Source organism: Ptiloglossa arizonensis, chromosome 12 (genome assembly GCF_051014685.1).
Source record: "Ptiloglossa arizonensis isolate GNS036 chromosome 12, iyPtiAriz1_principal, whole genome shotgun sequence".
NCBI classification, from domain to species: domain Eukaryota; kingdom Metazoa; phylum Arthropoda; class Insecta; order Hymenoptera; family Colletidae; genus Ptiloglossa; species Ptiloglossa arizonensis.
In genome coordinates, this window is record NC_135059.1 from 7,224,544 (window position 1) to 7,250,222 (window position 25,679).

The following is a 25,679-nucleotide window of genomic DNA, read 5'->3' on the forward strand; positions in this document are numbered from 1 at the left end:
CTACTGGGGACTTTTCTACGGTACCTGATTGGACAACTGACTGGTAACATGAAACTTTATATTATCGTTTTTGCGCATCAAATAGCTACGAATATTTCCCGCGAACGTCCGATAAAAATGAGAGCAAGTTCCCTCTATAATTATTATTTGCACGAATAAACAGGTATTTATTCGAAATTTTTCGTCGACTAGTATCTTTTCTGTTCGCTGGAAGAAAATCTGATAGAGTTGAATATTATTACGAATGCGAGTTATTCGAATACGTTGAACGGATAAATATGTGTATCAGTGTTTAGATTTTCTACCTTTAACGGTGGTCTCGTTGGATCCTTCCTGAGCTCTGCGTATCTGGCCTCGAAGCTGTCGTCCCAATACTCCCTACTTCGCATCCACGATGGCTGTAACACAAACGTAACAATCATGGTTAGAAATAATTGCAGATCGGAAAAAATTGCAGTTAATTTTAAAGGTATCGACACGGTGGAATAACGTTCGTTAAATAAACCTAAGAACGCGAACAGTTACTCGGATTCGATTATAGAGACGTGTGTTCATAGTTACCCCAGAGAAGTATCTCCGGATAAACAATTGGCTAATCGTGTTCCAAAAGAAAATTGTTACTCGTGTTGTAGTTCTTATTGAATCGATAGAACCACGTGTTAACTAATTTATTAGCTCGGGAGGCTAAAATTTACCAGATATGCGAATGTGTAATTACGACGAATTTTTTGCGAAAATTTTATCACGTTTCAGCAGTTGACACGTGTCAACATTGAAAATTAAAGCACTTGAACTGTTTTAGATTCGCTAGTCAATCCTTGGGCAAGTACGCCTCTTGGAATCGCACAACCAAGCACGTTATGTACATATATACATATGTACATACGTATGTACGACCAAGCATGTTATGTACATATGTACGTATGCATGCATACCTCGTACAGGGACCATTAGAAACGCGAGAGTTTCAATTTGGTTGTTAAATAGTTGGAAAATATTCATACAAACGTACGTGACGTATATTATAGAGTAGAAAAATGTGTAAGTATATACGTAAAAGTGTGTAGAAATAAACAATTGCCTGGTTATTGGTAAACGACGAGAAACTTTTCCTAGTGGACTTTAAGTAAGAACAAGTTATTAATACAATTAAATAGAAAATCCGATGTCTACTTTACGAAAAGTATTTTACGTATATTCGTGTATTATCTATTGTAAAAGGAAAGTTTATATATATATATATATATATACAAATATTCGCATAAAAAAATAGAAAATGACATTTAAACAACCGATGACGCTTTGGTACTCTTCAAAATATTTCAGCGCGAACTGAATTGCACTCGTCAAGAGACACTTCCAAACGAAATTATAATACTAGTGTTGCATCGTATGAACGAAAAACGTTTGTGAAAAAAGCCGACGACGATTTTAAATATACAATAATATTCTATTCCGAGACTTTTCCAAAAACGTGCTCCATTTCCCAAAATTACCCCAAGTATAATAATTACTATTTCTGAAATGTTCTCTTACCAGACGTTTTTAAAAACAAGGTCCACCTTTTCTAAAATTATCCCAAGTATAATAATTACTATTTCTGAAATATTCTCTTACCACACGTTTTCAAAAACAAGATCCATCATTTCTAAAATTACCCCAAGTACAATAGTAAATATTCTCGTACCAGACTTTCTCAAAAAACACGGTTCACTCCCAAAAAATTGTCCCAAGTATAGAACTGAATATTCCCGAAATATTCAACAACGAGATATTTTCAAAGACGTGGTCCACGGAATTACCCTATACTAAGTAACGCGTTACAGTTAGTTAAACGGGAACGGTGCTTTACTACACCCGATCTACTCTACGTAACAACGTTCCTCCGGCCGGATATTCCGGGTATTCCGGCACGGCAGCGTAGGGCAAGCGAACAAGTCGGCCGTGACACCTTTCAGAAAACGTGGCTCGGTCTATCGCGCTTTATCGCGTTCACGCGACCGCGCCTGGCCGCTTCTGTCATTTATTACCCTCGTTTGGACACGCCGTTGCGGATAGGGACGCGTATCTAAGGTGAAAAACCGGCGAAAGATGCAAATGTGTCGCGCGCGACGATGATAGCCGTTCCCGGAAGGGTTGAACGGCTGGGGTGGGACGAGGGGAGTGAAGAAAAAAAAGAAGAAAAAAAAAAGAAAAAGAAAAGAGAGACCAGCCTGCACTGGCAATTTTCATGCGGACGCCGCGTTACGCTGCGCCTTTTTAATTAATAATTAATCACCGGCTCGTGTATCGCCTCGAGCGAACTGGAATGCGCAAGGGCCGGTCGCAACGTTCCTTGGACGCAATGAGTTTCGAACACGATACACGAACGGATTCGGGCCTGGTTCAATGAAACCAGTAATAGAATTTACGAGTGGCGATAAGAAAGTGCGCACTGCAGTTATTAACGAGCACTCGGGGATGGGAAACGAGCGGTTAATAACAGAACCGCCACTTGTTCGCCTAATAATTTAGCTCCAGCCGACGATGTGCCTTCCAGCGGACGGCCAATTACGAGCATTATGGGTAATTATTGCCGGGAAAAACTACCCATTAATAACGCCGACGATTTCGCGATCGAACGGAGTGGGGGTTATACGCGGAATATTTGTTATCAGCTTTCGCGGATGAATCCGTGACGCGTCTTTGACGTTTCAAAAACATTTTCTTTTAGAATTTTTTTTTTTTTTTTGTTTCTACATATGGCCAAAGACGAGTGAACAAAATCGTCCAAAGAAACCATCCACCGCGAACGAATCGTTTTCGCGAAAAAGACAGTCGAAGTTTCGACTAATCGGATTGCACGGAGTTCTCCCCTCCCTTCGTAACGTTTTGTTGCGGGGCGTGTCCGAGTAAGCGCCTCCCACTAGCGGCGTTACGTTGCTCCGAGGTGGGGATACGTAGTGCGATCCAACCAATCGAAGTTTAACAATCTTTCGCGCGAGAGCGTTCCGTTCGTAACGAATGGTATTCTTAGAGTAAGGTACACAACTATTTTTAATTCGACATTTACAAAAATAACCGGGTAATCTATTCACGGAGGTGAAACAACGTAGAGAAGTTTTTAAATAATTGGCAATTTCTTTGGAAAAAAATCGAGAAAAAGTCATTGTTTCTCGCCCAGATTACCGTAATAACCCCTTAACCCAGGAGTCATATTTCCAGCTACCAACTATATTTAGCGTTACCCCGGTTACCCCGGTTATCGAGCAACCGTGAACATCTCGCTTACTGACACAAGGGTTAACATTGTAGAGCGAACTTCTCGAAACGTTACGAGGGTTCTCTCGTCCCTATAAATGTACGAATATGGAAAAATGAACGCGGAACGAGTACCGGGGCACCACGGCGCGGATACTCCGGTGGCTAACGTCATTATCTAAAACACGATCGTTAGAATTTCGTAGGAGCTTTCGTGCGAGGCCCTTCCCTCTCGTTGCACGTCGCGTTTCCCTTATCGCTTGGGATATCGTGTCGGAACAATTACGACGATAAAGCCGTCGTTTAATGGAACGCGTGGACGGGATCGTTTTATTTATTTATTCGAGTGGCTGGGAACCTCGGCCGATATCGGAACCAAGCTAGGAACACGTCCAGCGATTGAAAATTCGCGAAGAAGTGAGTGTAGCTCGTACAACCTGGTTGAAAAAAATTGTACGAAAGTTCGTAGCAGCGATGAAACTCGTAAGCCAGGTGGACGATAAAATAAAAGAAAATTGATTATTCGTGGAGAATCGGATCCTCTCGGCGGTAGATAGACTCTCGCTCGTCGCGAAATTCGAGGATCCTTTTGTTTCGACGAAACTATCGGAATTCCACGCGGAAAAGCTATTGCTGTCTCGCTATTGTCTTCGAGCATTCGAAAATAAATTGTACGGAACTTTGTTCGGTTACCGGTGTCTTTGTCCGGGGTGAAAATTAGCCGTGGATGGAACCAGAGTTTGTATTCGTCGATCGAATCTACCGCGAGAAGTGTAATAATATTAAAACCGTCACGAAGAAGCAAATAACAGGCGAAGTAAAAAGTTCGGAGCGTTTTGTAGCTTCGGACGCGTTCGCGGTAAAATGAGAAATACTCGTATCGTGTACAATATTGTGCGTGGTGAACCTTGCCTTCTCGATCCTGACCGACCTAACGACCGATAGACGTTCGCGTATCCGAACGATGGTGGATTTCGTTACTCGAATCCGGGGTAAAAGTGTTCACTCGAGAAACGGGAACCGTCGTTTCCCTGCTCCCGGCGGCTCTCAACGTCGTGAAAGCCTCGAGGACATCGTCCTGGCGAGGAATCCCGCTCGCCTCGTGTCGAAATTGTTGAAAATGGGTTGGTAATTCGATCGCCATTAGCCTGGAGGGAAACGAACGCGGAGAAGAACAGGGTGTCGAAGAAGTCCCTCGGGGAATAGGGATGATTCGACGACGATGAACGGGCCGACGAAAGGGGCGAAGAAGTGGGAGAGGGAGGAGGAGGGAAGAATCGAAGATTCAAAGGCGGAGTCGAATAAAAACAATTAGGGTAGGGCGCGAGAAATAGAGGGGTTGGATAAGGAGGTGGAAAATATACACGAACGCGATCGTTCGCGTGATGGTTTGCACGGCGGGGAGGGAACGAGGACGGGTGGGGACAAGTGGCGAATGATTTATGGTCGCGGAAGAAAGGGAAACGCGAGGAAATGTATGGAAATACATTCCAACTGCGGGCAAAGAATCGAAACCAACGACGGTGGCTGGGTGTCTCGGAACCGAGGATCTTCGATCTTTGGTATTCGTAACCGCGCGTTATGCACCAACGGAGGGTGCAACGACGATGCATCGTTAATCGCGTTGACGCAATTATGGCGCGCGAATGATTTAACGGTACGGTGAACGATTTCAAAAATTTCATTCCGACTTGGAACGTTCAACGGATGGAAAACGATGCGCGATGTACGCGGAACCATTCCGAAGGATATCGCGAATATCCGTCAACAATTATCGTTTCAAACAAACGTCAAATTCGCGCGAATTACCGAGGTATTTACTATGTACGATTCACCAATCAAAGAGGCGTTGGACCTATTGTTAAACGAGTACGTATTTAATTCTTCGTACACTTAACACGTACTTGTTCATTCTTTGTATATACTTAATACATACTTGTTCATTCTTTATATATATTTAATACGTATTTGTTAATTCTTTGTATATACTTAACACGTACTTGTTCCTTCTTTATATATACTTAATGCGTACTTGTTAATTCTTTCTGTATACTTGCAATCCACGTGAAAACGATTCCAAAATAAACTCAACCTTTTCAGAGATATCGCGTCCACTCTCCTAGGAAACTCTTCCGATTCGTAATGCACGATTATTGTCGTCGAATCGAGTCGATGGGAATTTGCGTATGTGGGTTGCACCGTGGGTTTGAATGTAACGCAGCGAGGTTGAAAATTCTTCGATCCCGAGGAATATCTCTGGAAGAAGATTCAACGAAGAGATCGGCCTCGAAGGTTCGAAGCACGCCGCGTTTTCGGGATCGGGTAGATCCCAGTCAGCCAGACAGATAAATGGAAAGATAGATAGCCGGGGAAAATAAGAGAGGAGACTTCCGTGAGGGGGGGTGTGTGGATGGGGGTCCCTCTTCTCGGGTCTAATTTCGTTAAAGGCGCGTAAAGGCGAGGCGTAAGATCGATCGGGACGAAAGAAAGAGCCTCCTAGCAAATAATCCGCAGTGAAAGACGGCCTCGGTCGATGGATTAGGGGCCACCGAAGCTTTTCACTGTTTAATTAACGTCCGTGGGATTAACTCTGTTACAAGGAAGCTCGGCTGATCAACGGATAATCGATCGGTCCTCGACCGAGAAAAATGTCTGCCGCGAGATTGGCCGATTTAAATTGAATTTCGTACCGAAATTTCGTATCGAGCCGAAAACCTCGGTGCAGTTCTTTTTTCAAGGGAGTGTCGCGAATCGATTTCTATCAAATATTCTAAGCAGTTACGGAATTACCCACCTTTCCGCGAACGCGATTCTTTTGGAATTTTACGAGATCGTGTGTCTCTTTTTATCAAGAGAAAGTTCACGTGAAGCGATTCGATAAAATATTTTAGGCAGTTGGGAAATTATGTAGCAATTCCTTAGAATTTTTACCGGATCGTGAGCCACTTCTTTCAGGAGAAACTCCAAGTATCAAGAACCGATTAATATTCGATAAAATATATTGAACAGTTGGAGAATTATTTACTGTTGTGTAATCGCAATTCTTTTGGAATTTTACGAGACCATGAATCTCACCATAACGGAATAATTAAAAACAGAAAAAGAATCCGTGCCCTTTACGATGTCGACATTAGTAACAAAAGGAATAGTGTGACACCGTTTTGGCTTGAACAATTTCCAAGAAACGCTTAAAAAAATTGCAGTCCAGAGCGGAATCCCTTACACGACTGTCAAGAATCTCGATTGCAACTTCGAGGTGGTAAAGTCGTTTCCCGTGTACGGAAACATAGTTCAGGTAGCAACAAATTGAAAAATACACGCCATCCGTGTTTGGTCGGTCGCGTAATTAGCGAACAGTTTACGAGACATTTAACAATGAAGATCGCGTTTCGCAGGCCGCGGAAAAGAAAAAAGAAAAAAGGAAAAAAGAAACTCGAGATCGCCCCGCGAACAATGGACACGCCTGCGCGGCGTTTTCTTTTAATTAAACCGAGTTTATAACGTTTATCTTCGTAACGCGGACTCCTTTTAATTAAAGGATCGCGGCTGCATTTTTTGAAATTGTCCCGCTGCGAGGAGAATCGCGCGAATATTTCCTCGCGAAAATGTGTCTTCCCGCGGGTCGTTTGGCACGTAGCCCGACGAGAAACAAAAAAAAAAAGAAGAAGGAAAAAAATAAGAAAAAAGGAGGGCAAAAAATATTAAAGAAAAAAGAAAAAAAAAAGAAAAATAGAAAAAGAGAAATTTGAATTTTCAACGCCGCGCGGGGATACGGCGATAATTATTTTTTCCGCGTGCCCCTGAAAATATTAATTTCAAGAAACCGTCCGTCCGACCGAGCGAGAGGAATTTTCGCTCTGGCGGAGAAAAAAAGAATTCTCGCTTCCTCTTTCTCTCCCTCTCTCTCTTTCTTTCTCTTTCTCGCGCGTTGTTGCATTAAATTTCGCGTTCCACCGCCACTGTGAAATTACACTTGTATCCCATTTTCTGGCCGTTTTTAAAATCGTGCACGGGCTGCGTTTCAATTTCGAGCGACCCTCCCGCTATACTCTGCCGCTTTAAACCAGGACTGGGATTATTCGATCAACTTCGTATTCAGATATTGCGTTGCACATTCGAGCATTCGAAGATTATTATTCAAATATCCGAGTATTTAAAGAGATCGGTCCTCGAATAAATAGCAAACGTTATTTCGGGACGAATATCGGCTCTTTCATACGAACACGGAGTTTAATTTCTTTTTTTTTTTTTTTGTTAGTTTATTTATTTATTTATTCAAAGATTTTGTCCCGCAAAATCTACGATACACGCGTGGCGGTAAATATTAATTAATCGAGACGAATGAGATGCGGGAAGAATAAACTTGCAACGAGGCCAGCTGCAACAGAGATGCAGTTTCTAAACATATCCCACAATTGTACGAGCTGCGTTTACTTTGATTTTCTACACCGTTTCCGTAATTCTTAATGCGAGTAAAGTTTCCTTTCCGCGAAATATTTCTCACTCGTTCACTCGAACAATTTCGACGCTCTTACGGACCGTATTTATCCATTCGTTTAAAAATCGCCGCGTGTATTATTATAGAACAATGTAGATTACCTTCGATCGGTATCGTAAAGTCTACGTTGCATTTGCTTGGGAGAATACCGATCGATTGATCAACAAACTGCAAAAAAGGGAAAAAATAACTGGAGAGAATGCCTACGAAAGTTGAACCGCATCGTCAGTACCAAGTCACGAGGAAAACATTATTAATCGTCGACTTTTCCCGTCGTCCAGTCGACTCACAATGATTCGTCTTCCTCGCGACGACAAAAAGAGAACAAAATTTATTGGCTGGGACGAGCGCAAGGGTAGTTCTCGCGTTTTTTTCGCTCGAGCGAGGCGTAAATAATTGGGTCGATGCGGTGGACGTGCTCGACGAGTGGCTAACTGAATCGAATTCCTCGTCAGCGTGACGCTTGCCGCCAAAAGAGAGAACGAAAAAAAAAAAAGAGAGGAAAAAAAAAGCGATGGGAAACACGTGATAGAAGCGATGAAAGAGATATTCAATTGCACCGACGACTTTTCACCGAGAATTGTTGCGTTCCTTCTTCAAACTTTCAATGGTCCCCCCGGGGGGATCGTTTTAAAATATCGTTACAAAGTATCTGGAACGTGATCGTTTAAAAAAGGATTATACAATTACACGTTTCGCGATCACTCGCGAGAAATTAACGAACACCACGGAGAAACCGTGGACAATGTATTCCGGGTGAATGGAAAATTATTCAAATTCTACCGTTATTTATTTGACGGTGAAGTCACACTCGGAGAATACCCATGTCAGTGTAATTAACGCGTTAACTTGGGTATTTTTTCTTCCCTTTAAGCGTGTCCTCGAGGTTTGTTCCATCGGTGAAAAGTAGAAGTAATCGATCGTTCGCAAGGGAAAAGTACAAATTTTCAGCGAAATAAATATTAATATTCGGGAAACTGTAAAAGTGCGAGAACCTGTTATCACGAAATATCGATTCGAAGCCTTTGCGCGGTGAATGGAAAGCTTCGATCGTTTTTCGCCCACCAATCCGGTTGCAAATTTAGCCAACGCTGTGTATGGATACGGAGAACGGTTTGATTTCAACATGGTTGGAAATCGTTGAACCGAAAATTGTTCGGCACTGTTCCAGGGGAGGACGTCTTGCGCGATACGAATATTTATATTGCACGTGAGCTCGATTTTTATAAAATTTTCCAACATTATAGAGACGCGTGACGCGAAACCCGTTTAACCCATATTTGAATTCTTGGCTCGATAATAACGCATCTTTTTTCCCCCGATACGATCGCCCGTTCAATTTTTTCCTCCGCATTGAACTTGTAACGCGAATAAATCAACGGGTTACGAGAAAATATAACATTCGCGGCGAATCGAACGATCGTAAACTTAATTATCCGTGAACGAAGATCGTCTGAATGGTTATTGCGAAACAACATCCAATTACACTTGCAATTAATTGGCTATAAAAATGTACGAGTTCTGCGGCAACCTCGACCGGTTTACCTCGTTATATGTTTCGTATAGTGTAGTCGAAATCGGACAATAACAACGGTTTCGAGAACCGTCTCCCTTGTTTATCCAGCAGCCGGCACGCAACACCTAAAAAAAGAAGCAACGCTCTCTGAACTAGAACACCCTCGTCTGTTCTGTGCAGGTGGTTCAATCATGTAGATCACCCTCGCCTCGCGTTCGAGGGTAATCTTCGTGCGCGAGAGTGGCTGGAAACCATGAACCATTCCGCGTCAATCACGCGTCAGGAACAAAGGAATGCTTAGTGCACTGGATGCACCCATTTGCCTCCTTGTCGTAGACGTTCCCGTCGCATGCACGTCTCCTTTGACGCGCTATTAGACGACGCTGGGGGAAAATAAACCATCGAGACCCTCTCGCTATCAATCAACGCGGGGATCCTGATAAATTGAGCTTTTACTCGACGTCGAGGGTGAGAAACCTTGCCAACCCGGGCTGGAACGAGGTCTCGAAATACTGCGTAGGAGCGAAAAATAAAACTTTGCCGCGCAAGCTTCGAAAAACCGATGCTATTGATCGTCCAGGTAACCATGCTGTTAAGAGATAATTAGCTCTACTCGCGTCCGACTCGAGCCGCCGCAGATTTCAAAGTAAGGAGTCCGAGATCCAAGAATTGTTCAAAGTATTCAAAGCTGAGAGTTCAAAGTATTCAAAGCTGAGAGTTCAAAGTATTCAAAACTGAGAGTTCAAAGTTTAATGTATCCAAAGCTGAGAGTTGAAAGTCTAATGTATCCAAAGTTGAGAATTCAAAGTCTAATGTATCCAAAGTTGAGAGTTCAAAGTCTGATGTATCCAAAGTTGAGAATTCAAAGTCTAATGTATCCAAAGTTGAGAGTTCAAAGTCTAATGTATCCAAAGTAGAGAGTTCGAAGTCTAATGTATCCAAAGTTGAGAGTTCAAAGTCTGATGTGTCCAAAGTTGAGAGTTCAAAGTCCAAGCTACCTAAAGTTGAGAGTTCAAAGTCCAAGCTACCTTTGAGAGTTCAAAGTTCAAACGATTCCACGCTAGAAAGTCCACGAGAGAATTGAAAACTAGGATTCGAATTCAAAGTAGTTCAGTTCGAAGTTCAGAGTCCGAACTCGAAGTCTACACAGAGAGTGTCGAACGTCCGAGAGATTCGGTGTTGAAATTCCGAAGCTCATTGGTTATCTCCCGGTTAGCCGAAGAGTCGTTCCGGATGGAACACGGTTCGAAATGTAATTTACTCGTTGAACTCGTGACGTTTTCACGGTCCGTGGGTGGAAAAAGAAGCCCCGATGTTGTTTTCTTTGTTCGACCCGTACCGAGTCTGGATAGTCGCAACGGGAGCGTAGCGAATTAATTTATTCGAAATTTAGCGAATCGAGTGGGAACGACGGCAGAATACCCGGATTAAAGGTAATCGCATATCGAGCACGACTACGGCCGCGTAATGTGCCCTAATGGGCCGGCTGGGCCCGTGTAAATTACTTTATCCGAAAATACGGACGAAATTGCGGGAACGCATTATCGCGCGATGCGTCATCACGGCCGCGATCCATACATCGCGAGGCGGAATGAAATTTACGACGGCCGTATAATGCGTATTCCGGGAGGGTTGGGGGGAGGCGGTGGTGGAGGGGGAGGGGTGTTCGCGGGGCTGGAAACAGAGACGCGTTTTGCTCGACGACGGGAGGAATAAATTGCGTTTGCGGCGTATCCGCCGCCGCTCCGTCGCCGACGTAATTGCTTGTCCCGTGGCGCCTGGAAATTTACCGGAAAGATCGGCTCGTTCGGACCCGATGCTTACTTTTTTCACTAGTTTTTCATTCATGGATAAATCGCGACAGGGTTCGGTACCTTTCCGAGTGTCGATACCGCGAAACGGTTCGCTGAACCCTACCTGCGTATAGTCTTTTAACAATGCACGACAAATCGTCCGTTAACGGGATCAATGTGGAGGAAATTATTTATTTTTGTTTACGGAAACGCGAAAAATGAGAAATTTCGAGTGGAAGAACGCGAAAGTGTTCTTCGAACGATACTTCATTTTTTTCGAACGATACTTATCGACGATATTTCTTGATCTTTTTGGAACGATACTTGTTGACGATACATCTTGATCTTTTTATTACACACGAGGTTAAAAGTGAAAATTCTTCTTCGTCGAGTAGACAAGTACTCTACTTACTTTCGGGGCCTATTTACAGACTAAAATTATACGATAAAAGAAATTCAAATATTTCGAACTTACTTTCGAATACGTTTGTAAGTGATTTTACCAAGCCACAGTTGTACAATTGTTAAGTGCAAATCCGGATACCCAACGTTTAGAATATACATTACTGAATGAAGAAATTTGCTTCAAGGTACACGAGTTCGTGAGTTTTGGATCCGAAATCCAATAATTTCAATATAAAAAAAAGAAAAGAAAAAAGAAACAATAGGATTGTCGATCTCCAAGTACGATGGTTCCAAAGTAAATTGATTTCCATGCTTGACTCCCAAAACGTGGCAAGTTGAGAGTCAAATTTCAGAGGGTTCGGAGTTCAATATCCGACAGATCGAAAGTGACGAGTCCAAGTATCCAAAGTATCCAAATGTTCGAAGTCTAAATTCGAAGAATCGTTTAGCTCGCGCCGTGAGCAAGAAAAAATTGAATTTCACTCGAGGTGGAGGACGTTCGAAGTTACGTTGAGCTCGTGTAGCCCTGACTGTGAACGTTGATCCGTATCGTGTGCCGGAAGTTCAAGTTCTTCCTTTTACAAAGATTTCCCGGGGCTAGGTTGCACCTGGATCGTGAAAATCGATGACGCATGGGACATTAGCGTGGACATACGAGGAAATCTGTCCGCCAGCTTCGGCCGGGTCAACGAAGAGGAAACGTCTGATAGTCGATAACCGAGGGCAGTGTTACGCTCGACAAACTTCTAGACACCTAAGACACGTATCCGAAAGCGTTTCGGGGCAACTGAAAACATCGCTAAAAGTTTCGTTTCCAGCTAAGATTCGGTCAAGGTTCACGGGTCAAGATACACTTGAAACGATCTAAGCGGCTTGGTTGCGTTCCCTTTTCCTCGTTTCGCCGCAGGATTACCCAGAGCAACCCAGTTGCTTGGCCGTTCTAACCTACACGGTCGTGAAATCGATCGCTTCATCGACGAAACCCTACCATACTCGTGCTTTCTCTAGAACACCCGACCCAGAAACCTAAAAAGGTGTACCTACCTTCTGGCGAGAATTCCTCTGCCAAGGTGATCCTCTTCACCAATTAACGCGATGACATAAAAGTAGTCTTTCTTTCGCGTTTCGCTCGCCTTTGTCGCCCAAAGGCTAACATCTCGAATATTCTTTTCAGTTTTTTTTTTTTTTTCATTAAGTAAACTAGGAATAGCATCAACGGACATCGATAACAAAAATTCGACCAACCGTGTCCACGGTTGCTGATCGTGTGCACTCGTGTCGCGTAGTTGGCTGCACGTGAGACTCGACTCGACCAGCTTGGTCCACGGTTGTTTCGAACGTTTGCGCGGATTTACGAGATCGGTCCGGTGCTCCAAGTTCTTCGCGGGTAATACACAACTCGACGAGGATACCGGCCAAGAATATATGAAATTGAAAGCTTTCTAAGGCATCCGTGCGATAAAGTTGGTCGAGTCCACTTGGCTACACGGGGAGTCTCGAGATTCGACTGGCTCGGTCCGCGGCTGTTTCCATCGTACATAAGGATTCGCCTCGGTCAAGTGTCCCAACTTCTTCACGGATGGTATATGCCTCGTTGTAGATACGAGCCAAGAATATACACGAAAGCTACCTAGAGCATTCACGCGACGAACGTAGCCAATCGCGAAAACTGCGAAAGAACGACGTCGATGCCCCAAACCCTATCCACCCTCGGTTCAGAAGCAGATTTTTCAAAGTCGATGACAATGCTGGTAACCTGAAATCCTCTAGGATCCTTTTTCACGTGGATATGCAGAGTACACGCTCCCTATCGGGAATAGGATCCGTTGATCAAGGAGCTCGCCTTTCAAGGGATCTAGAACGTGTTCAACGACAACGTAGGAAACGGGTACCGCGGCGACGACAACCTCGAGGCGAAAGAAGACGAACGAGATGCGAAGGAGGTGGACCATTCCCTCCCGTTGAATTCTAAGGTATCGACTTTTCAATTGGGTCACGTACACTGTACACCGTCTCCCGTGTACGTGTGCACAGATGCCTAGGCTGCGCTGGGAATACACCTTAATGGAAATCGAAAATGCTACCCGCGAGTGAAAATCACAGTCTCCCGTTTCCAGTCCGCTCCCGCTGTGGTTATTCCTCAATGTTTCAATTCTCGAAACTCATCCCTGGATGATCCCCGCTGACCTTTAAACCGTTTCGTAAATAAAATCGTCACGAGACACCGACCGATATTCTTTTTAAGCAACGCGTTACGAGATTTCCGTAGTGCCTGGATCTTCGAGGGTATTACGCTAGGATTTTCAGCTTAGTTTCTGGAACCGTTCGTAGCAGACTCGCGGAATTCTTGGACTTCGTTTCGAGTAGTTTTTTTGTTTGAACCTTTTCGTTCCCAAGATCCAGAGCAGCGAGGTACGAAATATTTTCGTCGACTAGGTCGCGATTCACGGAATAATCAGTTTCAAAATGTCTTCGTTGAGCGTGATATACGCTGGAAACGTTTCTCCGAACGAAATCGCGCCCGCTGTACCAGCGAGACGTCGTGAAAAAGATATGAAACTGTTATGGTCCGACCAGCCTCGATCCATAAATGTTTTATGATCACGATATTGTTGCCTTGCATGTGACTATTCCGTGTTTACGATAACGCTATCCTCGCATACGAGCGCATTATCCTCAAGAATACAGCTGTTTCGAGCGTCGTTCTCGAGCAACTCCATGACGAACCTACCCTCCTCCCCTACCCTTGCAGTTTACATTCCTCCATCGATATCGCGCGGTAAAATATTGACATGGATTCGTCGCGTCTGAGGAATTGCTTCGGTCGAGTAGCATCGAATAAACATTACACAAACGAACGTGCGAGAGTAGTCGATTAATCAACGCCTCGATAGATGACGAGACAATGAAACGTCCAGGTCCTAAAACGGACTAGAACCAGAGTCTTTGGCATTCATTTTACTCGTAGTCATCTCTATCAGTTCCATTCCTAGGGTTATTTTCACCTATTCTGGTCTTAGAAACATTCGCGTTATTCTTACCTCTAGGATTACCCTCGTTGGCATTATACTCATCGGTATTACCTCTAGAGGTCTTCGACTCTATTTTTCTACTCATCCTCATTTCTACTCTCGGTGCCATCCTCGATAGGTCCGTTCCTGGAGTTTTCTCAATCACTTCTACTACTAACGTTACATTTAAAGCTCATCTTCAGCAGCTATCCTTCCTAAATCTTCCTTGACCCTACTCTTGGTATCATCCTCGCCAATTCTACTCCTGGAGTAGTCATTCTCAACGGCTCTGCTCCTAGAATCATCCTCGTCAGCTTTGTTCCTAGAACGTTATCTCCATCGGCTCTACCGGTGCTAACTTTCTCAGAGACCGACAGCTTTGAGGACATTTTCGCTGGCCACGATAGAGTCATAGAAGGCTGGCCGAGGTAACCGGTTGAGGGTTGCCGTACGTCGACCGCATTATTCATTCGACCGGTGAACCGAGGGTGGTACGACACAGTCGAAGTAGCAGGGCAAGGGAGGGCGAGTCGGGGATCGGCACGTTTCACCACGTCGACGAGTAATGCGAGCGGTAACGGAAAGCTGTTTAACTTGCGGCTACGACGGACTTCCGACTCGGTTACCGGCCCCCTCCCCTCCCCTACCCTCCCCATACGCGTTTCACTGGCGTGCGTGTCTAACTTGTGCCTGGCTCGCACAGGGAAACGCATCCATAGAGCGTAGGCTGTTAGGAAACTATATACAACTACGGTTTCGCTCCGATCCGGTGGGACCGATCGTCTGTGAGCTCTGGGTACGGTTCAACCGTTCAGGAATAGGCTGACATTCTCACGACCTTTAATACTGACAGCTCGAGAATGAAGTTCTCGGCCTATTTTCTCAACGTTGCGGTTGTACCTAGATCCACCGAGGATTCGCGAGGAAACACCGACCAATCGAGACTCTTCCATTCCGAACGAACTTGGTCCACTGGCAGAGCATTCAAGAATATTACACGCGTATCTTTTCTTTTTTTTTCTATTGCTGGACAAACGTTAGGGTTATTTTCACCTATTCCGGTCTTATAGCAAGCGGTGAAAAGTATTCGTAAACTCGTGGACGATGTTATTCGCACGGTTGAACGTTTCGAAAATAACGAAGAGAGAAAGACGCTATAAATATGAAAAAATGATAGATTCTTAAGTAGCTGTTGGAAGATTCGAGTAAGAATTTCATCCAAGTCGTAGATGGCGCCACTGTAGCCGATCGAATCACTTTTTCCGTATATTAAATTGATTACAACAATGTTATTCGCGTTGGAAACGTTTGGTAGCTGTAAGCTTCTAGGGCGATTCTCTCAACAGTGGACTGTCCAGACTCACCAGTGGACTGTTCAGATTCACCGGTAGACTGTTCAGACTCACCAGTGGACTGTCCAGACTCACCAGTCCTGTATCTTATCGAGACACTTTTCGGTGCGTGTATTCTTCGAGGAGAGACGAAGGAAAAGAAAAATGGAATCCGACGATAGACGAATCATCTCGGAGCGAAGGTTGTAGGAAATCCGTGACGAATGGATGGAAAAAGAGATCGATAGATATTATCTCGACGAGTTTGACGACAAGTAGTCTGCACGGTGAACGTCACGGTCTCGCGCAATTACCCTAAGGGCCAGGGGGCTCTCGTATCTAGGACAACTCGCACGCAACCACCAGCGCCATTGTGTCACATGTGAAGCAGGGTAAACAGAAAGTTTGCCAGTCGCTCGGGCCGCACCCTCTGTTTCCTTAACAATAATTTAATACGTCAGGGGTACTCTCTCGTTGTTTATCGACCATACGTAAGCGGCCACTGGCGTGTTACGAATTTAGAATCGTCGATGCTATCGTTATCCGTCCGCTTATTATGCGGCACAGTGATTAATTAGCGGCCCGATTTCTTTCCATAGTCAGCGGCAAGGACCAGACGCGTTCGAAAACAGAACCTACCATTCCTCGATGCGAGAGTATCGGTGAAAAGTAATTAAAATAATAACAAGGAAAATAATCAAGCGCAAATAATCAACCTCGGTGTCGACTACTCGGTAATGAGCTCGGTTCGCAACTATCGAATTTTGTCACAAGCGCTCCGTAGCGAAAGGATCGATAATTTTACGAATAAAATTTTCTATCTATAAAGCAAAACTACGCGGTAGGTTCAAAGGACAGTAGTACAAAGGAAAATGAAAAACTAACGCAACGTAATGAAAACTCGAACGAAATCTACCCGTAAGATTCCACACTTGGCTCGTTTCGACATTTAAATTAAAGTTACTCGTAATTATTATTCGTTACCGCGGTATCGGGACCTTGAAACGAAACAATCGAAAGTTTCGTGCGTCAGCCTGTGACGAAACTGACACCGTGGCCGTCATGCTAAATAAATAAAGCCCCGAGCTGTCGCGCGACTGTAACCTTTCGTCGCGACTGTTCGGTCGTCCTTCGGTCGTAAACGAAAAGAAAAACAGAAAATCCCCAGGAGGACGGTGAGCACGCGTCGATACTTCGATAGCTTCGAGAAAAGTTTCCAAGCAGGGTAATAGAAAAAGTTTCTGGCCCGATCGTATTATGGCTGCAAGGCGAGCAGCCTCCGTGACGATGTTTCGCATCTTCGGGGCCATTCGATCCTTTGTTTCGTCCGTGGAGAGAGAATCCCGGGGCAGGAGTAAAAAGTAAACAGCGCGGACCAATAAAAAGGACAGTATCCATCCGGGGAGAGCGTAATAATAAAAATCAGAAGGGAGTAATCTTCCCCACCCCTGGCTACCTATCCACGTTCCACGTGAAACGTCCACTTCGTTCGCCTTCTGGGAAAAGAGAATTACGATTCTAGAGATAGAGTAGCTAGCCATGAATCTACAGGGTGTTCACCTTTATACGGAGCAGCGGTTGTCAATCCTCTTTCGCGATACACCAGCGGAACAACGTCCTCCGCTGGGTGGACGACGCAATTTTGATAAATTTCGATAAGGTTCAACAAACTTGAGAAGATTCTGTTCCTTGCATCGGGTTATTCGGAAAGTGATTTCGTTTTCCAATATGGAGAATATATAATTTAATAAATTGTAGAGTTTATAGATTCTAGAAAAATCGTGTTTCATTTTCACCAAAAGAAACGAAATCACTTTCCGAACATTTGTCAAATTTCTGTCGAATATTTTCAATCTTGTCAACCCTTTGTCCTATGATTCAAGTTTCGATAACGCGTGATACAATCAACATCAGGGTCAGAGGTGACACCTCTCACTGTTCTCGTGAGCATTAAATCTTTTCAAACACATCATACGAGAGATTCTTTCCACTATTTTCAAAGAAATATATTCAAAAACTAAATCTTCTTTTCAAAGATAATACACAAAGATTTCTTTTCGCTATATTCGAGAAAATACATTCGAACGTTCATCACATGGACAAGATTCATCCTTGGTTGTTCCTTTCGGTCCGATTTCTCAGCGACGAGTCTCGCAGTATATCGCAGGACGAAACTATTAACGCGCATGCGCCACGGTAGCCGTTGCATGCCGATTTCCCGCGCTCGAATCCAACGAGTGGCTCGCGCGAGAAAAATCCACGGAATGCGTACGCTCGAGAGGCTTTCGGGTTGTTCCAGCAGCCGACACTTCGGCACGTTTAACACGGGGAATTGCACTTGAAGGCGGAGGATCGCGGAGAAGTCAAAGAGAGACATTTTTGTCGTTTCCTGGGAGCCAGCGTGGCCCTCGAAAGCGCGCCTTCCGGCGCGGAGCAACGGACCGACCATGGGGGAAAGGAACGGGCGGATACAGAACCGTGGCTTTGAAACAGGCGAGGGGTGGGTTTGGCTTTTAACGCAGGGGTTAGATTATCCTCCCCCGTACACCCTCGTCTGCTCTGCTCCCGGTCGGAGCGCGCAGACCACGACGAAACGCAAACGCGTCTGCCCCGATTATAGTTTGATCAAGTTTCGCGTTTGTTAGTTTCCCCCGTCGATTTTTCGATCTCCGTTTTCGAGCTGGGAATAATCGAATACTGCTCGAGCGCGACTCGTTTTCGTACCCCCTGCCTTTTCACTCGATTCGATGGCTTTCGGCGACCGGTTTGTTTTAAACGCGCGCACGTCAGACCGCGTAACGTCACCGTAAACGACTCGATGTCCGTAGCCGGAGGGTTAATCAACGTATCGCAGCCATCCGCGAAAACTCGCACGATCGAAAAACCTCCAATTAACGACCCGTTCTACAGCAAATACACGGTACGTCTACAATGTTTCGCGAGCGATTTTTTCTTTTTTTTCTTTCAAAGAATAGTATTTCATTCGCACCGGTGATAGGGGTTTTCGAGATCGAACAAGCGGGAAATACGGAATATCAGTTCGGAAAGTAATTTTTCTTCGAGGGGGGAATGAAATGATTCTTTCAAAGTGCGCGAACGTTTCATCGAATTACATATTCTCCAATTTGGAAAACGAAATCACTCCAACGAACGACCGAATGGTTTCTTTCTCTGAACGTTGGGACAACAAGGCAGCACGTGCTACGAAAAGCGGTGATAATTGTCTCGAAGAGGGAAAACTCGTACGCGGGGAATTAATTCCACGTATCCGGATTATTTTCGGACCCCGTGGTATCCACTATTTTCCCATTTTCGTTAATATCTCGGAACGCAAAGTCCGAGGGAACACGCGACCGGAGTGGTGCGGCTTCATTGAACGAACACGAGTTCAATATGTCTGGATTAACGCATCGGACGAAAATGGCGAAAGGAACGAGCAACGTGTTTCAGAAAAATGGAAGAGAGGAGGCTTGATTAAAAGCCGATAATGACTTTTTCAACGCAGCGCCGGCGATTCGATTTTCCGATGCGCGTTCACGGACGAACGCTTCGCTTCTTTTCAAGGAAGGGAGCAGAAATCGTGGCCCTCTGTTCGTCGTTGACCCGATCCACCGAATTTTCCAGGGGACGGCACGCGAATGAAACGGCCAACCGCCGACCAATTGTTCACCTTTTGCTTCTGGAATTAATCCAATCCCGAATTGCTACCAGAGGAGCCCCGTGTCGAAGAAAAAGAGAAGTCAACGCTACCGAATCCACATTCCGCTCGTGACGTCCATATTCCAACGAATTCGATGTTCACCAACCATACCTTTCGAAATTCCTCCAATTTCTCGAATTATTTCCTATATAAGAAAAGAATGGGAAAGTTTCAGTCACACGTAGACAACTGCGCGAGTTGTATGTAATCAAGGTTCCAAATTACACCAGTACATGTGGAGAGTCAATGTCGATAATTTTCCAAAATTCGATTTCACGTTAGAAACGAATCGTTGGCACTTTGCTAACACGAGTGTCAATCACGTATCACGATACACCAACTATGTTGAAAACGTAGACGATAAACGAGCTATTGCACCAATTTCCACTTTTTATCAGCGCGATCCAACCGAAGAAATATTACCTAGACGGTAATATTTTCACTGGAAACCTAATTTTTTCACTGGCCAAATTGGTATCGTGGTTTCGAAACATCACGCCAACATTCTCTCTCCGGCGTGCGATAAACCGCTCGAAAAATGTACCGATTGTTAACTATTGCCGATGAAATGCGTTCAATTGACACGGCACGGGTAATCCGTGCATGTCTCGATTCTCTTTCTCTTTCTCTCTCTTTCTCTCTCCTTCTATCTCACTGTGCAAAGAGGCGTTCGACGTTTTGTTAAATATTCCGCGCGCTACGTGCAGCTTTTTTTCGCCGTCGAGGTACCGTGTTTTCGTGCGATTAACCACGATTCGGCGCGGTTTAATTCGTACAACCGAGCCTGGAGTGTATATCGCGACAAAGCTCGCCCGCGCGTGAAGATAATCGACGCGTGCGTGTTACGCGACATTTATTACCGCCGTTGAAAAATTTCCCCTTCGATTGGTCGACGACACGATTTTTACGACTCTTTGGTCCAGATTCCACGGTGAAACGACAACCGCTGCATTTCCTTCGAATTGGAATTGAAAACCGTGAGAAATTTATTTGCATTTCGGAGACAGAACGATGGTGGTTGATCATTTAAAAGTGGTGATTTGTAATTTTGAAGTGGTAAGGTAGTCGATGATAATTTGTAATTCTAGGACAGAAAGGTAGTAGATGAGTAGAATCTTCAATTCTAGAGTAGAAGAGTAGTGGCTGAAAATCTGCAATTATTGGAGTAAGAAGGTAGTATAATGGCTGACAATTTGCAATACAAAAATAGAAAAATTCCAGCTGATAATTTGCAATTCTAGAGTAGGAAAGTACTAGCTAATAATTTGCAATTTTGGAATAGAAAAGTACTGGCTAATAATTTGTAAACTATAAGCTATCGATACTAGCTGATACTATCGTGCACGAAGAGTAATTCGGTATTCGAAAACCATGTTTCGAAGTACGAACTACTCGTAAATCGATCCATTGAATGCACAGTACCGAATACCAAATACACAAATATCGAGTATTCGAGCATCGAGTACTAACGTATCGAAGTACATTTACAATACTTCGATACGGAGTATTCAAACGATGAGCGTCGAATATCGATACTCGAGTACCGATTCGAATAAGTGATGGTTGTATGCGGAGCTTCGCACTGGCTAAAATAGATGACAAACGAAAGCTTTATACAGCAATTTATTCCGAAAGCTTATTCCATTGAACAGTTATTCGGATAAGCTGTTATTTGTTCAACGTGAAGCATAATCTGATTGTATAACTCAGATTGCAATTTTTGTCAATCGCACTTCAATACAATATTACTCGTTGATTCGTGGCTGGTGTTTAAAAACGAAAAGTATTATTCACCGGGAAGCGTTAAACTGTTCTCCGATCGAACGAGATTGTCCATTCGACGTCAAGTAACGCGTCTAGTTGGAAAAAGGAGAACGAACCGTTTCGTCGAGGTGATGAAACGCGAATCAAACCGTGGGGGGTGTACGCATCGTATAGAACGTACATCACCGTAAGCACTGTTCGATTTCGAGGAAAATGATACTTGGCCAGATTCGGATTCATAAGCGTTCAATCGGATTGTCCCCGCCCCGTAATCACGGCGTATCGTCGAATAATCGTTCTACCGTGCGCGATAACGTCGCTCGTTCACGTGACTGTAAAACGTTTCAGAATTCTTCGGAAATATCCCGAGTGCCCCTAATCCCCGTTCGTTGGGAACTTCGACCGCCGTAACTATTCGAATTAATTCCTTCGGCTTGTTCGATTCAATGAATAAAGAACGTTTTAGTGCGGCCGGTATCTATTATTAGGGACAAACGAACGCGAACAATCGGGTTAAGGATTGAATCGAACGAACCGAACGCGTTCTTGGCAATTGTGGTGGTGGTTCGCCGGTGTTCTATTATACTATCTCGCTCGCAACTAAACGAACAGGGAACAATGTTCTCCGATTGTTCGGCTCAATAGAAGCCACAGATCTAACGATTTATAATTTCAACGACGATTCAATGTTTCGATCCTGTTTTCGACAATCGTCAAGAATCGTCGTTGGGTATTCAGCGAAAATAACAATTTCGTTACTCGGTTCGTTAACCATTTACGGTCGTGTGTCTGCTCTCAGCCATCACGACAAGAAACCGTACCGATCTTGTACTTTATTCGTCAATTTATCCAAGTTGCGACAACGTTATTTCTTATTTTCCGTTTTGTTATTATTCCGTCGATTAAGTACGATTATTAGGAGACCAAACAGCACGCGTAGCTCTTTTACAACAATTTCTGACAGGGACTCGAAATATGGTCGAAACGTCGAATCGAGGAAGTCGATGTTCTTAGACTAGATTATTCGACACTTTGTTAACGTTTTAAAGAAAATTATTTACACGAAGCATATCGAAGCAACGTTCGAGTTTCCACGGTGACAAATCACACGTTACTTACAACGACACGGTATCAAAAATCGTAACTTTATCCGTCTAGGAGGTAGAAACACATTAGTAACACATCGCGCGAAATCACACGCTGTTACGTGGCTCCACGTGACACTCGTAGAACCCGGTCCCGAACGAATTTTCGTTGTTTTAAATCTGTTGGAAAGAAATTATAAACGCGTCACTCTGTTCACCGCGTTACACGTATCGCTGCGTGCGAAAACACACCGCCGAGTTCAACCTCGGGTCGGAATTTTATTCTCACGTGAGACTCGAAAATGAAAGAATTGCACAAGTTTGAAAAAATCGTTGTAGAACGCACGAAAAAATGTGTAATTTTATTCTTGTACAAGCAGGAGATTCCGTGTACGCGAACTGGACGAGGTACAAGTAACTCGTACAAGCAGATTTTTTTTTCGAAGTTTCACGAGGGGTTTGTAATTTATCTCGAGGGGAAAAGGTCACCGAGAACCCTTGAGAAGAAGTCTCAATTTCTTCTCTTCATAGTCGAAGACTTCGAAAGAAGTCCAGTCGTTTCGTCCAATCGATATTAGCTGCATCGCGATAAACAGGCCGGTGGTTATCGGTGTCGGTGATCGTGCCAGAATCACGCGAGCTTTCAACGCGCGTACGACGGGGCAAATTGAAATTAAGCCTGCCATTTTTCAAGCCAGCACGAACGCCTGGCTGGCTGGTTGGTTGGTTGGTTGGTTGCGGCAGCTGTGCCCTAACGATAGAAAACCATGGATTTTTTTTCGAGCAGCCATTAACCGCGCCGATGTATCGAGCGGCTTGGTCGCTGATTGGGCAAACACTTTGAATTTTAAGATCCTCCGGGCCGGTTAACTTTCCTCCTCGAGCTCCATGGTATACGACACACCGTACGTTTTATGGCCGATATCGTCGAACGAGACCCTCGATAATAACGAGGTTATCACGCCACGGATCGATCACGGACGTTTCACGATTTTCGCCATGTGGAATTGTTACGCCCATTCGAAGGAATTGTATCTTAACGCTCGACGAACGAGATTATTATATCTTATATATTATATATCTTTTATCGGTTCGTTTCTCGTTCGTGCTTGGCATTCTGTACCTGGAATACTACCTTTTCTACTTTGAAAATATTAATAAGTAACGTTTGATCAATTATTAAAATATTAACCTTTTCGCTCCGGTGGGCGAGTATATATACGCCCTCGAAGAATGACTATTCGTATACGAAGAGCGTATATATACGCTTTGGAAAAGTGGTCGTTGAGGTACGAAGACGTATATATACCCTTTGGAAAAGTGGTCGTTGAGGTACAAAGACGTATATATACCCTTTGGAAAAGTGGTCGTTGAGGTACAAAGACGTATATATACGCTCTGGAAAAGTGTTCGCTGAGATACGAAGAGCGTATATATATACGTTCATAGAATATATTATATATAATACTTTTATTTCATACTTTACACGAGATACTTTTGTTAATCGACCAAACTCGATTATTAATATTGCGTTTGGTTATAAATACTTCACTAATTTCGTTAACTTGTATTAAAAAATATTATACGAGCGTTACAATATAATATATAAAAAAATAAATTACGATTACAAAGTTTTATATCGTATAAAGTAAAATGATATTACCAAATATAAGAAATATCATTGTACAACTTCTACTTACTTGGTAGCATTCCGTACCTCGGTGTCAACTACTCGGTAATGAGCTCGGTTCACAGCTGCACATTTTGTCACAAGCTCTCCGTAGCGAAAGGTTTAACAATTGTACAAATAAAATTTTCTACCTATAAAGCGAAACTACGCGGTAGGTTCGACGGACAGTGGTACAAAGGTAACAAGAAAAAAGAAAGAAAAACCCCGATACGCGTGAAAATGAAAAACTAACGCAGCGTAATGAAAACTCGTGCGAGAACGCGAATCTACCCGTAAGATTCCACACTTGGTTCGTCACGACGTTTAAATTAAAGTAACTCGTACTCGAACCCGACCGATTTACTTTTTACCATTCGCTCGAGATTAATTTCCCTCGACGTGAAACGGAGCGATATCAGAAAGCATCTTTCGCTCGATTGGTCTAGATCAACTATTACTTTGCAACGTACGAGCAACAAACCGTAGAACCCCGAACAACGAATACGCGTTGCACGAGCATGCACCGTGCATCGTACAGTAACGCGGGGACTTGATTTTTATTTTACTTAATAACAAACGCGCCGGATGACCCATTTCGCGTATCGACGAGGGAATGATTACATTACGCGGTTGCAAAGAAACGGAGCAGCGCTCACCTTTCATCGATAAATTTAAACGAAATGTAATTATTATCGCTCCGAAATCGTTTCGTTTGCATCCAGCATTGCACGTCTAATCGTTTCGTTGGAATTTTTGTGAAATTTGTACATTTTACCCGTTTCGTTCGTAAATTCGAGTAAAATCGAACGGTACAATCTCGATCGTGGACTGTGGTTTAGTTTTGGGTGGAAGATTCGTGAGAACAGTCGATGGAATCAAGATGGAAATACCATCGTCTTCGGATGATTTCGGAGTGCACCCGATTGCACCGTTCAGGTGCAATAAAAAGGAAGAAGTGTGCCGTCAGGGTGGCGTTTTCGACGTCCAGCACTCGTGGAAGAATAGCAGATTAGAACGGCGGCATTGTGAGCTGTAATATCCGGTCGTGCGAGCTATGAAAGGAGAGGATTACAGAAATTCATTTGCCTCTGAATAAACGGGATACGTGTGTCGTTTCTACAGTATAAACAGGGAGGATTCGTGCTTCGAGACACTCGCTAATCCCTTCGTCGAATCGCGGTTCGGCTAAAAGGGTTCCCCGAATAAACATTGTTACACGATGATAGGATCGAATTGGACTCAGTCTCGAGGACGAAATTTTTGCAAGGGACCGTGGATTTTAACTTCCATCAAAGAGACACGTGTACACGTGATACCTGCACCGTATAATTGAACATTCTTCTTCTTAATGGGACTGCAACTGTCCGGAACTGATTCAATTATTCTATTCGATATTTCACAGGGATTCGAACAAACTTTCTCACGTTCGAGTTGTATCGTTATTCCACGTCGAATGAAAACGATGCTCGAAAAGTAACGAGAACGTTGAACTCGATTCGTATCGTTCGAGTCCCGCGACTATTCGAATACTCGATCGACGCGTAAAGTATCCGATCGCGATACACGAATCGATAAATAAATATTCGAGTACAAATTCCACAAGTAGTTCCAGGTCTCTGGTTCTTAACGCGATCCACAACGTTCGCGGCCTGTTATCGGAAACTGTG

At 44.0% G+C, this 25,679-nt stretch overlaps 1 protein-coding gene across 2 annotated transcripts in view; it reads right to left on the reverse strand.

Moving 5' to 3' along the window:
* Positions 1-25,679, reverse strand: part of Alpha-man-iib (alpha-Mannosidase class II b) — a 198,541-nt gene that overhangs the window by 36,684 nt on the left and 136,178 nt on the right. The window contains exons 2-3 of one of the 2 annotated variants that reach the window (XM_076324278.1): positions 24,044-24,119; positions 306-398 (exon numbers count right to left, since the gene is read on the reverse strand). In XM_076324278.1, coding sequence (XP_076180393.1) covers positions 306-389 — 84 coding nt within the window. In that variant the 5' untranslated portion in view covers positions 390-398; positions 24,044-24,119. The remainder of the gene's footprint in view (positions 1-305; positions 399-24,043; positions 24,120-25,679) is intronic. The other variant, XM_076324277.1, reaches the window with a different exon arrangement.